The sequence below is a fragment of the Pelobates fuscus genome, chromosome 5 (assembly GCF_036172605.1).
Source record: "Pelobates fuscus isolate aPelFus1 chromosome 5, aPelFus1.pri, whole genome shotgun sequence".
NCBI lineage: Eukaryota > Metazoa > Chordata > Amphibia > Anura > Pelobatidae > Pelobates > Pelobates fuscus.
Window position 1 is genome coordinate 272,240,951 of NC_086321.1, and position 14,802 is coordinate 272,255,752.

General features: G+C 42.9%; 2 protein-coding genes across 3 annotated transcripts in view; one reads left to right on the forward strand and one right to left on the reverse strand.

The window, feature by feature from the left end:
- HSDL2 (hydroxysteroid dehydrogenase like 2) overlaps positions 1–14,802 on the forward strand; it is a 139,887-nt gene that overhangs the window by 22,504 nt on the left and 102,581 nt on the right. The gene's annotated exons all lie outside the window — the stretch shown is intronic.
- LOC134610499 (cyclin-T2-like) lies at positions 11,555–12,991 on the reverse strand. Its single transcript, XM_063453466.1, has one exon. The coding sequence runs from the start codon at positions 12,989–12,991 to the stop codon at positions 11,555–11,557; it is 1,437 nt and encodes a 478-aa protein (XP_063309536.1).

Sequence of the window (14,802 nt, forward strand, 5' to 3'; positions counted from 1 at the left end):
CGCTATTACTATTTCAGGGAAGGTAAGAGATGGATAACTACGTGAACAGGTGTATGTACCTGGTAGTATGCTATTGAACCTGACAATCCGTATAGGTTTTTTAGTAGTAACTGTAACCTGAATGGCTAAAACCGTATGGCATAAGGAAATATGGCATAGACCAAGCTTATCTTAATACGTATAGTATATGTGAAAAGTAAAGTGCCGTGATGTGTAAATATTAAACATCGTAGCCATACTGGTTAAATATGTATCAATCTTAACCCATTAAGTGCGTATGTACAAGTGAAAAAGTGGTCTGTCCCCACCTTGTATATTGTATGTCCCCTTGCTAGGGGAAAGTCTGTTGTGTGAGTAACGTGCTGTGAAAAATGTATGTGAACTATATTACCAGTTACGTGTATACAGATGCATCTGCTACTGTGTAATAATATATGTATTTATACCAGATGTTGATATACTACTTGCTATGTGAAGAAAGAGAAAGAGACTGAACAGGGATTATACCGAAATCCTCCCAATTATCAGTCCCTATACCCCAAATACAAATTGTTCTTTAATTTATGGCAGCAAGTTGCCAGTATAGAACTTAAATGAAATATATTGAAAATAATACAATTTTATTTAATCCCTATTAGGGAACGAAAAAATAATGATAAAGAAACAGTGAAAATGTGTATAGACAGTGAAAGAATAAAATATATATAGATCGGAATCGTCTGTTGTGTGCTGGATGTTCAGTACACCTTTGCAATGAAACTGTTTTTTTTCTGAGATAGATAGTATAAGATATAGTTATATAATTTGTAACAATATCTCAGTGAACCAAAGTGGCTATTTGGTGTATTGGAGAGAGAGGAAAGCTAAATCACTTTGCCAACTAAGTAAATTATAAACAATAGCTAAGTAGTAACAAATAACCAAACTAACCAGTTAGTACTGGCCAGTATTTCTCAATACCCGATCTCACTCTATTCCATCCAGCGTCATATGTTCCAATCATACGAGGGCGGGATGTAGTTGGTGCTACAGGTTTGTTTTTGCTCAGAAGGGTATCCCTATCTGACTCCAAAGCTCTCCTGAAGTCTTTTTTCAGGCATCGATTAGGGTAGCCTTTGTGCTTAAACTGCAGGCTATCAGCTTGAGTTTGAAATTCCTGTATGGTGCTGCAGTTCCTATGGGCCCTTAGGTATTGGCCTATAGGTATATCCTTCTTGAGGGGTTTTGGGTGAAAACTCTCCCAATCCAAAAAACTATTTGAAGCAGTAGGTTTCTTGAAAAGGGTGGTCTGGATTAATTGTCAATAGAAACAGTTAGATCCAAGAAATTGAGAGTTTTGCCTCCAAATTCAGAAGTGAATCTGAAATTGTAGTCATTGTCATTAAGGAGAACTACAAAATGATTAAAGTCATTGACGGTGCCTTTCCAAACTATTAAAATGTCATCTATGTACCTTGCCCATAGATGTATCATGGGGGCAAAATATGAGTTTGGTCGATCCAATGACATTTTCCTCCCACCAACCCAGGTGCAGATTTGCATATGATGGGGCACAAGCTGTCCCCATAGCAGTACCCTGCACCTGGTGGTAGAATCTGTCATTGAATACAAAATAATTGTGTGTAAGGATAAATTTGAGTAAAAACTGGGAAAACTTATTGACTCGAGTATAAGACTAGGGTGGGAAATGCAGCAGCTACTGGTAAATTTCTAAATAAAATAGATCCTAAAAAAATTATATTAATTGAATATTTATTTACAGTGTGTGTGTGTGTGTATATAATGAATGTGTAGTGTGTGTATGAGTGCAGTGTTTATAAGTGCAGTGTGTGTTTGTGTATGTGTTGCAGAGACTTGGTGGGGGGTGGGCATTTTTTTTTTTTTTTTTTAATATTTTAATTTTTTTTGTTTGTTGTTTTTATTTTATTATTATTTTGATATTTTTTTTTGTCCCCCCTCCCTGCTTGATACATGGCAGGGAGGGGGGCTCTCACTCCCTGGTGGTCCAGTGGCATTGGCAGTTCAGTGGAGGGGGCTGGCAGAGAGCGCTTACCTCTCCTGCAGCTCCTGTCAGCTCCCTTCTCCTCCGTGCCGGTCTGGTCAGCTCCCTCTGTCAGCTCACAGTGTAAGTCTTGCGGCCGCACTATGACCCCGCGGCTCTCGCGAGACTTACACTGGGAGCTGACCGGACCGGCGCGGAGGAGAAGGGAGCTGACAGGAGCTGCAGGAGAGTTAAGTAAGAGCTCCCTGCCAGCCCCCTCCTACACAGCCCCATTGTCTGTATTACGGCAATGTAAGTTGCCATAATACAGACATTGACTCGAGTATAAGCCGAGTTGGGGTTTTTCAGCACAAAAAATGTGCCGAAAAACTCGACTTATACTCGAGTATATACGGTAATTGAGACTACAATAAAAACTAGGGAATTGGAAGCAATAACTTTGTCTTTAAAAAAAATAAAAATGTTATAATAAATTATTAGATATAATACATCCATTATTATATTCTAAAGCAGAGTATATAGAATTAAATGAATTCATGCTTGCAATATAAAGTATAAGTATAATGTACCCTTCCTGATTGTACAAGTAATGTCTTCTTCCAGCATTGGTCAAGCAGGCATATATAATTTAGCATTTCTAGTTACTACAGATAATTTTTTTTTTTTTTTTTTAATTCTTTATTTTTAAGTGCATAGAGAAAACATGGTTACATATGCATTTAACATGCCCCAACAGCATGTGCTCACTTTTTTTAACATATAACATAGGTAAACAGAGGCATGGCATGGGAATACAATGCACATTTTTTATATTATGACATGAAGACTAGTTGTGACTATGAATGGTTACGAGTTGAAGATAGTGAACATAAACGAAAAGAATGGCTTAATATGTAAGTGATTAGCATGATATACAGATTATACTTGTTGCTTTTATGTATAGTAAGATGCCTGTCAGGTACATCCGCCTAGGTATAAACAAACTATAGGCTGTCATATGCAAGAAAATCTTCGTAGGCTAAACTAGGTAAGACAATGTTTCTGCAGCGTCTGCTTGTTAGTTATATCGCTTAAAGGACCACTCTAGGCACCCAGACCACTTCAGCTTAATGAAGTGGTCTGGGTGCCAGGTCCTTCTAGGGTTAACCCATTTTTTCATAAACATAGCAGTTTCAGAGAAACTGCTATGTTTATGAATGGGTTAAGCCTTCCCCCTATGTCCTCTAGTGGCTGTCTCATTGACAGCCACTAGAGGCGCTTGCGTGCTTCTCACTGTGATTTTCACAGTGAGAGCACGCCAGCGTCCATAGGAAAGCATTGTGAATGCTTTCCTATGTGACCGGCTGAATGCGCGCGCAGCTCTTGCCGCGCGTGCGCATTCAGCCGACGGGGAGGAGAAGAGGAGGATCGGAGGAGGAGATCTCTCCGCCCAGCGCTGGAAAAAGGTAAGTTTTTACCCCTTTCCCCTTTCCAGAGCCGGGCGGGAGGGGGTCCCTGAGGGTGGGGGCACCCTCAGGGCACTCTAGTGCCAGGAAAACGAGTATGCTTTCCTGGCACTAGAGTGGTCCTTTAATGTAAAATTGCTATGTCTAAACAAATATGGATAACAAGAATAAAAAAGGTCTGGTAATAGCCAGCGGTCTTACTTTAACTATAAACTAGGCAAGGATTTTTGCTAGTTACGTTTCTAAACATGCTTTATTAGTGTATTAACTCGCTGGTATGCGAAACACAAGGTATGGCATGTTGGTCACAGTTCAGCAGGGGCACATGTGGGCAGGTAGGTATCTGGGCTGTAGGTCGTCACCAGCAGTATTAATGTTCCTGAGGGTGCCAGGCATGTAAGCTGGGGTCTTGTACCACAGGCCGTTTAATCACATCCCCCTCAGCCTATGCCCACCGGGTGTACCGACCTGTCCCTCTTGAGGGCGACCTGAGCACCCAACATCGAGGTGGGCCAGATGGCAGAGTCTTCCCTTCGGGTCGAAATCCCCAGTACCACCTGTGGTGCGTCAGTAGACCGATGACTGGGGCGCCGCTGTACTCTCACCAGTGCTGCCTGCTTCCGAAGCGATAGGCGCCACTTCACAAGCCGCCATTTTGGGGTCTGTGTCGCAGCCAGAGCTGGAAGCTTCTGTTGTCGGGTTGGAATTCGCTTTGAAGGTACACATTTACTCGGCTGGATTTTGTTGTACGATGCCCTTTGCCTGTGCAGTCGATACTTGGATGCATGTACAGGCTGCACCGGGTTATCACGGTGTTTTTCCCTGTAGGTAGGCTTTTGTGTTTCCTCATGGCGGTATCGCCGGCGTGGAGCCCCAGCCATCGGAGTGGGCTGAGTGCTCGGAGGCTTCTCATGTGGTGCGTTAGAGCCCGGCGTTAGCGAGGAGGGCTCTTGTAATGCTCGGCGTAGTTTTGCCCAGAATTCCTCGAAGATCATGTCGAGCGAGGTCTTGGGTCTTGGTTGTGCCGTGCACGTGGCGTCCGCCATATCGGGTGGGTCGCTGTGTTTCTCGCTTTGGGAGGCTGCAAGGTAGTTGCGCTTGTCTTCGCCAGGTTGCCTCACGGACCGGGATATCCCCCACCGGTCCATAGGGGGGGGGTTGCGGGGTTCTGTGTGGTGACTCCCTCTGCATTCCGGGCGTTCCCCACAATGAGATCGGCCGTGTCTCCAGGGTTCACCAGGCCGCAGGTCAGTCATCCTGCTCTCCGGGTTTGTGACCATTTGCAGGTCATTATTGTCGCTTATATCGGGCTCCGGTACCGCCACCGAGGGTAATCTGCCAGCTTGGTTCAGTTTTTTATCGAGTTTTTGGGCGAAAATCCTCATTTTGGACAAAGTAGTCTGGAGCTCGTGTGGAACACGTCTGCCCAGCATGGCAGTCAGGCCCCGCCCCCCTACTACAGATAATTTATAGGTTAATTATACATTTTAGGGTTAAAAGCTGCTCATATGCAAAAATTAAATGAAAACATCCTTATCAGTCATGACCTAGACATCTTAATCATTATTTGGACCAAAACTTAAGGTTGACATAGGCAAGGCCTTGACTTGTCACATTAATCTAGGACAAAATGGCATCTTAAAGTCTAAACCTCTTACTCACTGGATCTGGGTAAGAGGTCATTTATTAAAGAAATACAATTTAGCAGTGTAAAGTCTATTATACCTGCAATTGTCCATCACAAAGTGATTATGTGGCTATGATACACAAACACACTGCCACACACCAACCCATACAATAACACATTCTACACCTTCTCTCACACACATTACAGATTACCAGCAGCAGCTCGTCCCATGGCTTATGCATTTCACAGCATGTTGGCCGCCGGGATATGACGTCATGCTGAATCCTGGTGGCCACGAGTCCTGAGTATTGTTAAAGAGCAGGTGATGCTTGCCCGGGTAAAAGAATGCAAAAAGTTTTCCTGCCAGGTCCTCAAGCGATATAAAATTCCACATTCCTGATGTTAATGAGATGGTTGTGCTTGAATCTTTGAAGTGTCTTCTAATGTCTGGTTGCAAGCTGCTGGGTGAAGTCTGTAGAATATTTTTATGTCCTGTCATCCTTGCCAATTTTGCCTCTTTCCTTTTGTGTCTCTCCCCCCCATCACCTCTTTCCTTTTGTGTCTCTCCCCCCCATCACCTCTTTCCTTTTGTGTCTCTCCCCCCCATCACCTCTTTCCTTTTGTGTCTCTCCCCCCCATCACCTCTTTCCTTTTGTGTCTCCCCCCCCCATCACCTCTTTCCTTTTGTGTCTCTCCCCCCATCACCTCTTTCCTTTGTGTCTCTCTCCCCCATCACCTCTTTCCTTTGTGTCTCTCCCCCCCCCATCACCCCATTCCCTTGTGTCTCTCCCCATTGCTCCTTTTCCCCATGCCTGCACCTTTTTTACATTCTATTTCTCTCTACATCCTTCATTATACACTGTCCTCCCACAAGCATTATTCCTGGATTTGTCTGTTTTTCGGAGCCAGGCTGCTCACCTCCCCAACATTCACACATGCAGCTCTGTGTGTGAGGATAGAGCAGTGAATGTAAGGGTACCTCCAGTCCCCACCTCTCATCCTTCACACACAGTGCTGTGCTGTAAAGTTAAGGAGGAGATATGTTGGCAGATCTCCCATAACTGGGTTGCAATGTTGACGCATTTCTGTTGGCTGACACTGGTGATGCAGTTTCCTTTGTAGGCAGGTGCGCATACTCCGTTGTCGCTACACATAATTGTGTATGCTGAGGACTGCAGGTCATTGGTTTTGCATTTGCATTTTGCACCCCTACTGTACAGGATCTGTAGGGTCTCCTACCAGTGCATTGTTGGTGGGCATATTTCATATATTACAGAGTAAGAAAATAATCAGTGTTGGTTTGATGGTGTTTTTGCTCTTAAGGCAGGCTAGATGTATGTCTAGTATAATTCACATATGTTTAGAACTTTTTTTAGCATCTCTGACAAGCTTAGCACAAGGGAGATGGACAAGTTTTCTGATTTAAAGAGTCTAAGCTCCATAAACATTTTGCATTACTAATTCAACTAAAAGTATTGCAGAGCTTGCATTTATATATAATATGTAAAGTGCAACACAGTGCTTTTGGTGTCACTTGTAAAAATATACAAACACTTATCTATTATATAAACAGTAAAGTGCAACTCCGTGTTTATTGGTGTCAATTCTAAAACTCCAAAACTCTTATCTTATGACGTGATTACGTCATATGTGAACATTTAAAACATAAATAACACACACTAGAGTAAAACCTTTATAACTTGGAAGCAATTCTAAAATTGGAGCACTCACCATTTTCAGAGCTAATCCACCTAGTACTGGTACAATACACTTGTGGGCCTGTCTAGGCGACCCCTCCCTTATAGTGTAAGAAATCATGACCCTCTTACAAGGGTATTCTTTAAAGAATGTGACACAAATATAAGTGTATAAAAAAAAAAAGGATTATTAATATTGACTTGGGTTACTGTTACAGATTTTAAAGGAAAATACCCAGTACACATTAAACACACATACACTCCATAACCAATAGATACATAGAAAAAGGACCATATTTCAATGATGATTTTCTCCTTGCGATTTCATTTTGGGACAGTGTATCTCAGTTCACCATGGCACTTCTGCTTGCTGCGCTCTTCTCCCCTTCTTCTTGGCTGGCTGTCTTCTCAAAACTGATTCTTGCATTCCTTAACCAGACATCCCATAATCCATTGTACCTCCCAAAAGTGGTTAATTCAGACCCCTTTTACCAGAGAGTTCTGTCTTTACACAATTTGCTCCCTTTCATCTCTTCTCTTCCAGCTATACTAGAAAATTCTGTAAGAAGTGACTGACTAGTTAAGGTTTCTGGGGTAAGTTGGGAGCAGGCCTGGACTGCTTTAGAGACAGGATGGCTTGGGAAAACATATACTTGCATGGTTACACCCAGATGTTAATTACTCTGATGTTCTGCTCTCATAACATGACTCTTGCATCCTTTATAGTAAAGATGTACACAGTAGTTCTTACTTATCTGTAACACTGGAAAGGCTTTTTCCCAAAATCTAAAGAAGTCATCTATGCTGTACCAGGTAGCTCATCTTAGTTTATTACACAGCAAACCTCCAGAAAAGCATATGTCTATATAGTAAACTGAATATAAAATTTTGAAAGGCACCCTACATCAGGGCTTGACAAATCCCAGGCGCCTAGGAATTTGGCCTTGGCGCCTGGGATATGTGAGGGAGGCCGGCTGGGGAATTATGTAGCTGGGAGGGCAAGTTGGGTGCTCGTGCAGGCAGGCGGGCGGGCAAGTTGGGTGCTCGGGCGGGGAACTGCCGCCTTCCTGCATGAGCACCCAGCCAGTCGCCTATTGGACCCCACAGGCATTGTCCATCTGTCATGGTGGGGGTGTGTGTGTGTCTTTGTCATGGTGGGTGGGTGTGTCTCATGGTCTTCACGCCATGCTGGTCTCCCCTCGACTGGCCCTGCCTCTGACTGAGATCATCAAGCTTGATGATCTTAGTCATTTGAATGTTTTTCCATACAATTGGCTGCAAAACGCTGCACCAATCAGCCTATCCACGTAGATCAATGAATCTTTATGGGAAACATTCAGCGCCTCCATGTAGAGCGTGGAGACGCTGAATGTAGGTGCTGCACTGACACAGGAAACACCTCTAGTGACCATCTGAGTGACGGTCACTAGAGGTGTCACTAGGAAGCAATGTAAACACTGCGTTTTATTTGAAAAGTCAGTGTTTACATTGAAAAGCCTGCAGAGACAGGCTATAGACACCAGAACCACTATATTAATCTGTAGTGGTCCTGGTGAATATTGTGTCCCTTTAAGAATTGTATTTTTGTTGTTTAATACAAAGCTATGCAAGTTTAAAAAAAAAAAAAAAAAATCTGGCTCCTAGAATCAAAGCAAATTTGTCAAGCCCTGTGTGTTTTTTGTGCCTGGAGATAATTGAAGACTGGGTTGGGAACCCCTGATTTAGAGCATCAGCTGACCGCTCTAGTCCAACCAGCGTCACTCCTGCCCGGCGGCAATTTGTGATTCTTCAAATTGAATTGGAGAAACCAGGTTCCTTTTAACTGTCTGACCATGTTAGTCTACTGACTGAACTACCCTAAGCACACTGACAAATTGTTCGTGGTTTTAAAAACCTTTTAGGTTCAAGCAGGGCCGGCCTTAGGGGTGTGCGAGCTGTGCGGCCGCACAGGGCGCCATGGTGCAGGGGGCGCCCTGAGGCCGCATAGCTCACACGGCATGTCTGTTAGCCGCAATGCTAACAAGACATTTGCCTTGGGCGGCATTTTCCAGGGGGCGGCAAAAAAAGCCGCCCCCAAATGCCCAAGGCAAATGTCTTGTTAGCCTTGCGGCTAACAGACATGCCTGGCTGCTGGGCGGTCGGGCGGCGCTGGCGAGGGAGCACTTCCTCTGAGCTGTATGCTCAGCTCCCTCGCGCGCCGCAGAGTGAGGCTGGGAGCCGGAATATGACGTCATATTCCGGCTCCCAGCCTCACTCTGCAGTGTGCGAGGGAGCTGAGCATACAGCTCAGAGGAAGTGCTCCCTCGCCAGCCGCCCGCCCAGCCCAGCAGCCACTGGACCACCAGGGAGGAAGAGACCCCCCCCCAGCATTCCCAAAGGTAAGGAGGCTGGGGGGGGTCTAAATAAATGTTAAAAAATGTGTTAATGTGGGTGAGTGTGTGTGTCTGTTAGTGAGTGTGTGTGTCTGTTAGTGTGTGTGTGTGTATGTTAGTGTGTGTGTATGTTAGTGTGTGTGTGTGTGTGTGTATGTTAGTGTGTGTCTGTGAGTGTGTATGTTAGTGTGTGTCTGTTAGTGTGTGTGTGTGTGTATGTTACTGTGTGTCTGTTAGTGTGTGTGTGTGTGTGTGTATGTTAGTGTGTGTCTGTATGTTAGTGTGTGTGTGTATGTTAGTGTGTGTCTGTGTATGTTAGTGTGTGTGTGTGTATGTTAGTGTGTGTCTGTGTCTGTTAGTGTGTGTCTGTGTCTGTTAGTGTGTGTCTGTGTCTGTTAGTGTGTGTCTGTGTCTGTTAGTGTGTGTCTGTGTCTGTTAGTGTGTGTCTGTGAGTGTGTTTGTCTGTTAGTGAGTGAGTGTGTGTGTCTGACTGTGTGTGTGTGTGTCTGACTGTGTGTGTGTGTGGCTGTCTGCCTGTGTGTGTCTGTTTGCCTGTGTGTGTGTGTGTGTGAGACTGTCTGCGCGTGTGTGTGTGTGACTGTCTGCGCGTGTGTGTGTGTGACTGCCTGTGTGTGTGTGTGTGTGTGTGTGACAGGGTGTGTGGGAAGGGGTAAGGAGTGGGGGGGGGGCGGGAAGGGGGGGCGCTGTGAAGATTTTTTGCACAGGGCGCCCAAATGCCTAAGGCCGGCCCTGGGTTCAAGGCGCCTTTTATGTTTCAATATTTTTCCAAGGTGCCCCAAGTCAAAGCAAACCTCTAGGTAGTATATATGTACAGCGCTGCAGCATATACTGGCCCCTTTTTCAGCAGAAATGTTTCCCGGTCAGGGGCGGATCCAGAACCGAATCTCGGGAGGGCACTGGTAGATTATTTAAGGAAACAATCCAGGCACAATAACCAATACAGCAATATTTAGTGGTTGTGGTTCCCTCCCAGGGTAAGTAGTCAAACTGATTTAAAACAGTTTGACAACTTACTTAGGATCTGCCGGGATAGGGCCTGTAGTATGGGGAAGGGGCAGTATTGTGTGTGTTGCAGTGTGTCTGAGGGAGGGCATTGTGTGTGAGGGGTATAGTGTGTGTATGTGTGGGGAGGTATGTGGGGGTGGGAGGGCAGATTAGCAAATATATTTATTATTAAAACAAAAAATAATAATTTGATATCCCCCGTCCCTGCTTACCTTTGCCTGGGAGGGGGGACAGTACTAATCCCTGGTGGTCCTGTGGAGAAGCCTGGGCAGCCCAGCTCAGGTTAGAGTTCACTCTCGCGAGATTAGAGCTCCCCCAGGTCATCTCTCCCTCTCCTGCCAGCTGCAGTATTACACTGCTAGCGGGCCAGAGGGAAGATCTCTGACCTCCCCTCTGGTCCTGCAGAGCTGGCAGGGGAGAGGGAGGCACAGTTCCCGGTGCTATTATCATATGACCATAGCACCGGGTAAACTTTTCGCTACCAATCTAAGCTTTTTTTAGTTGTTATTCCTGAAGATATCCCCGTGCAAATCATCTCTTATTGGCATTATTCTTTTTTGTTTTATAAGTTCCTGCTTCCTATTGTGTTATGTTCTATTTATATCCCCCCCCCCCCCCCCCAAAAAAAAATCGAGGCATTATGATTCTAACACTTGTACACATTATGCTTGTTTACCATTGCATTTAACAGTACACACCTTTCTAATATGATTGTATGTTGCCATCTTTACCCCAATAAAACAAAGATTGACCAAAAAAAAAACCAAAGAGACACCGTGTGCCACTGGGGGACAATCTGCGATAGAGAGCAATCTTTAGGGTTAAGTCATTCGTGATTGGTTTAACTCCTTCAGGTAAGAAAGTGCCAAGGACCTTTGGACACCATAACAACATCACATTGATGTTGTTATAGTGCACATATAGTTCCTTTAAAGGACAGTACTAGATAAAGAATGTTTTATTTTCATGCATTATATAGACCGTGCAATAAAATACAAACAAAATTTCAAAGTTAAATCGACCCCTGCCACACCACTTCAATCAGGATTATTTACTAAACTCTGACTTTTAGAAAATTAAATTAAGGGTAAATTAGCAGATATGGAAAAACTCTACAGTTCATCTTTAATTACAACTTAACTACTTTAGCTTCAGTTTTGCTATTTGGATTTCATTTGCTTAAATCTTTAGTTTTGTGATATCCCCAAGATGAATGCTCCCTCTCATTTATCAGTAATGCTAATGTAAGTTAAAAATGAAGCAAAACAATCAAATTTCTTTGTACAATAACAGTATATAATTTCACTTTGAATAATCAATTAAATATATGCAAAATGTAAACTTTTTATTTTTAATAATTTATCAAATCCGTAATAACAAATCAATTAACCTTTGTGGCTATTCGTGCTGTTTCCACTCCCGTGCTCCATTTTAGGATATTTGATTTTGCAGTGACCCTCATTAGAAGAGCTATGCCTGTCGCTGGGAGGCGATTTTCTTTTCCTTTTCAGAGCCTCTTTGTTGGAGGGAGCAGGTGGCTTGGGTGTTTGCCACTTTAGAGGTACACCTGTATCTTTGTTGCCAGTTGACTTTTGTTTAACCCTCTGCCTGTATTCCTCCAGTGATATTTTTCGGACAGCTAATGGAGGTGGGAGGATCAGACCATGGTGTTTATCAGGTGTTGTCTTATGAGAATTCTCTATAATAACAGAGCGCTCTGACCCTTTATGAGTGTGGTGTATCCTGCTGAAAAGTTTTATAGCTTTTTTAAAGTCCATGGCAAATGGGTTAACAGACGAAGTGTTCTTTTTGGGGGGATCATATACTTGTCTTGCCCTTGGTGTTTCCAGCTTACCTGGGTTTAGAGCAGCCTGGATGGGCAGTCTTCTTGCATTCTTAGATACAGCAGTAGGAAAGGTGGAAGGGACTGCGTTGGAAAGACCTGCTTTCTCAGTGATACCAGTAACAGCGTTTTCAACCAAAGGTGGAACAAGGAGGAATTTGCCAAGTTGCCAGCCGGACTTGGGTTTCCCTGCAGCCTTGTTAGGTTTGCACTGTCTAAACCTTCTCAGTGCCCTTGGTGTTTTCTGGTATACTTGCAGAAATTGATCACTTAGCTGATCCAGCAACTCCAGACTAACAGATTGATCAACATATTGCCACCAGTGTTTGCCCTCTTCTGATATTGGAATTTCATACCTGGACCATTTGCAAGCCAGGTGAATGCTCAGACAGGCCAGTACCGTTGGTTTGTATTGAAGGCACAGAGTGGTCATGTGCAAGCAGTTGGTTGCCATGAGATAGCATGCCCGTGCCAAGTTGTTGCAGACTTCCACCGACTGGAAACATTTTATCACATGCATGTGTGGCTGTTCCACAGTGACCTCAAAGCCCAAAGTCTGAAGTATGATTCTTTCCAGGCACACTAGCTGCTTCTCCTGCTTCAAGTACCTCAGGCTGCTGAGGTCCAGCTTTGGCTCGTTTGAATAGAGGACACCATGGGCCACCTTAAGGACATCTTCCAGTTTTCTTTTCTGGTCTAAAGCTTTGGCAGCAAGGAACAAAGCTGCAGAAGAAATGTCATAGTGGTGGTATTTGGTGAGAGATTGCAGCATGTAGAACCTGTGCATGTAGACCACGGCAGTGTTTATGGTGAGCTGAGAAACATCAAGCCGCTGGCCCAGGTTCTGAATGAAACTGGCAGCCTCCTGGCGGCGCAAGAGCTCCTTGCCCGCAGTCACCCCACACAGCCTAGATGGGCTGTTATCCAATTGCTTTTGGCTAAAGAGCCATCGCTCTGCGAGAGATCCACACTCTGCCATCACAACTCCTTCAAGCAGTGCTTCACACTCACCAGACATGTGCTCATTGAAATGATGTCATAGACATGACAACATTCCATCACTGTGGGCAACTGTACAGTGTTCCATCTCCAAATGGGACATAAGTTATCATAAAATAGTTACATAACCTACATGACTATAAAGGTGTTAAATAAACTATCTGCTTCTATTCCCCTAATTTGTGATAGTAATAACCAAGACCACTTATTGTCTCAGATTGGGAACTGCATCACTAATGTGGTTTGTTTTAGTGGATTTCTTTCAATGTTTTTTTTTTTTTTTTTAAACTTTTATATTTATTGTAGTCGGTTCAGGATTACAGTAAACTTGTCAGTTGTCATCATACTACACAGGTTATAGAAACACATTAGTAACTACATATGTAGTGTGCTTAAATTTTTTTTTACATTTTATTTAAAACCCATTTCTATTATATGAATGCTCAATATTAATACATACACTGAAAACATACATTGAATAATATGTACTAATAAAAGTTAGACAAGTTCACAGTGTGCAATTGACACTCCAAACATATTTGCAATAATAAATTCCTTAAAATGTTTAGGAATATGGGAACTAAAACCCTTAAACAATAGACCACTTCCCGACCCATCTATCCACCCACGTTTAAAGGGTTTTTTACGATTATACTTAATCAGCACGTCATAACTAATTTACTGGCAATTTGATCATTTAATGCGTTACCTATGGGATAAAAGACATAACGCCTCTTATTATAGAATATATATTGCTTTTTAAGGCATTATTGTTTTTCATACAGGTATGTGGTATTTGATTTGTTATGGGTTTTTTTTGTTGTAATTTTTGTATTTTTATTTTAGTTTTTTGCTATATTGTAAGGAACACATTTTTTGCTATCAACTGACTTGTAAATTATTTATACAGGTGTCAATTGTTTACATTAATACTCCTTAAATACATAACAGTAATAAAATATTTATGTAAGAATATACATAAGGATAATTGGTTTGTGCTGAGTAGTTTTTTTTTTGTTTATTTTCTGCATTGCTCAAGCTGTTTGACTTTTGTACATTTGACATCTTTACCATTGTAATGTCAGGCTTGTGGACTGTTGAGAAAGGCATATACTGATTGACTTTAATTGTACTCGCTGCTTTCTAGAAGGGCTGAATTTATTTACACCACTTTGTGTATTTTATTAGTTCGGCTGTCCCATTTTATTTAAATTTCTTAAATACCATTTGCTAAATTTTTATTTTTGAACAGATGGTTGCTATCTGATGTCTCCTCTGAAAAATGCATTAACGGCGAGCTTATCCAAGCTTCCCGATAAGAAAGCTTTGTATTCAACACTTTCCATTGGGCTTCAGTGAAACATGATAGTTTTATTTGGTCAGTGCAGTGGAAGCGACTCTAGTGGCTGTCAGGAAGACAGCCACTAAAGGTGGATTTTACTCTGCAATGCAAGCATTACAGTTTTAATAAACAAAAAAAAACACAGAACATTGCATTGCCAAGGACAGGGTAATTGGGATTAAGTGGTATAATGGACAATTTTAATGTTCCTTTAAATGGTTACTTCAACCTTTTCTTCCCTATTTATTTATTTAGTCCTAATGGCTTAATGGACAATGATCTTTAGGTCCCATCTCCCCCCAATATATGCTAAAATAAGGGAGCGCAGAGACAAAATGGCGCGCCTTAAGACATCATATGTTGTCTTCATGCTTATAGCTTGAAGCAGAAACTTTTGACAGCCACTAGAATAGAAACTCCAACACTGTGCAGTTCCGGGTGCGGAAGTT

What these genes read in the sequence shown, in the direction of transcription:
- LOC134610499 (XM_063453466.1), bottom strand. Translation starts at nt 12,991, where the DNA reads ATGGCAGAGTGTGGATCTCTCGCAGAGCGATGGCTCTTTAGCCAAAAG.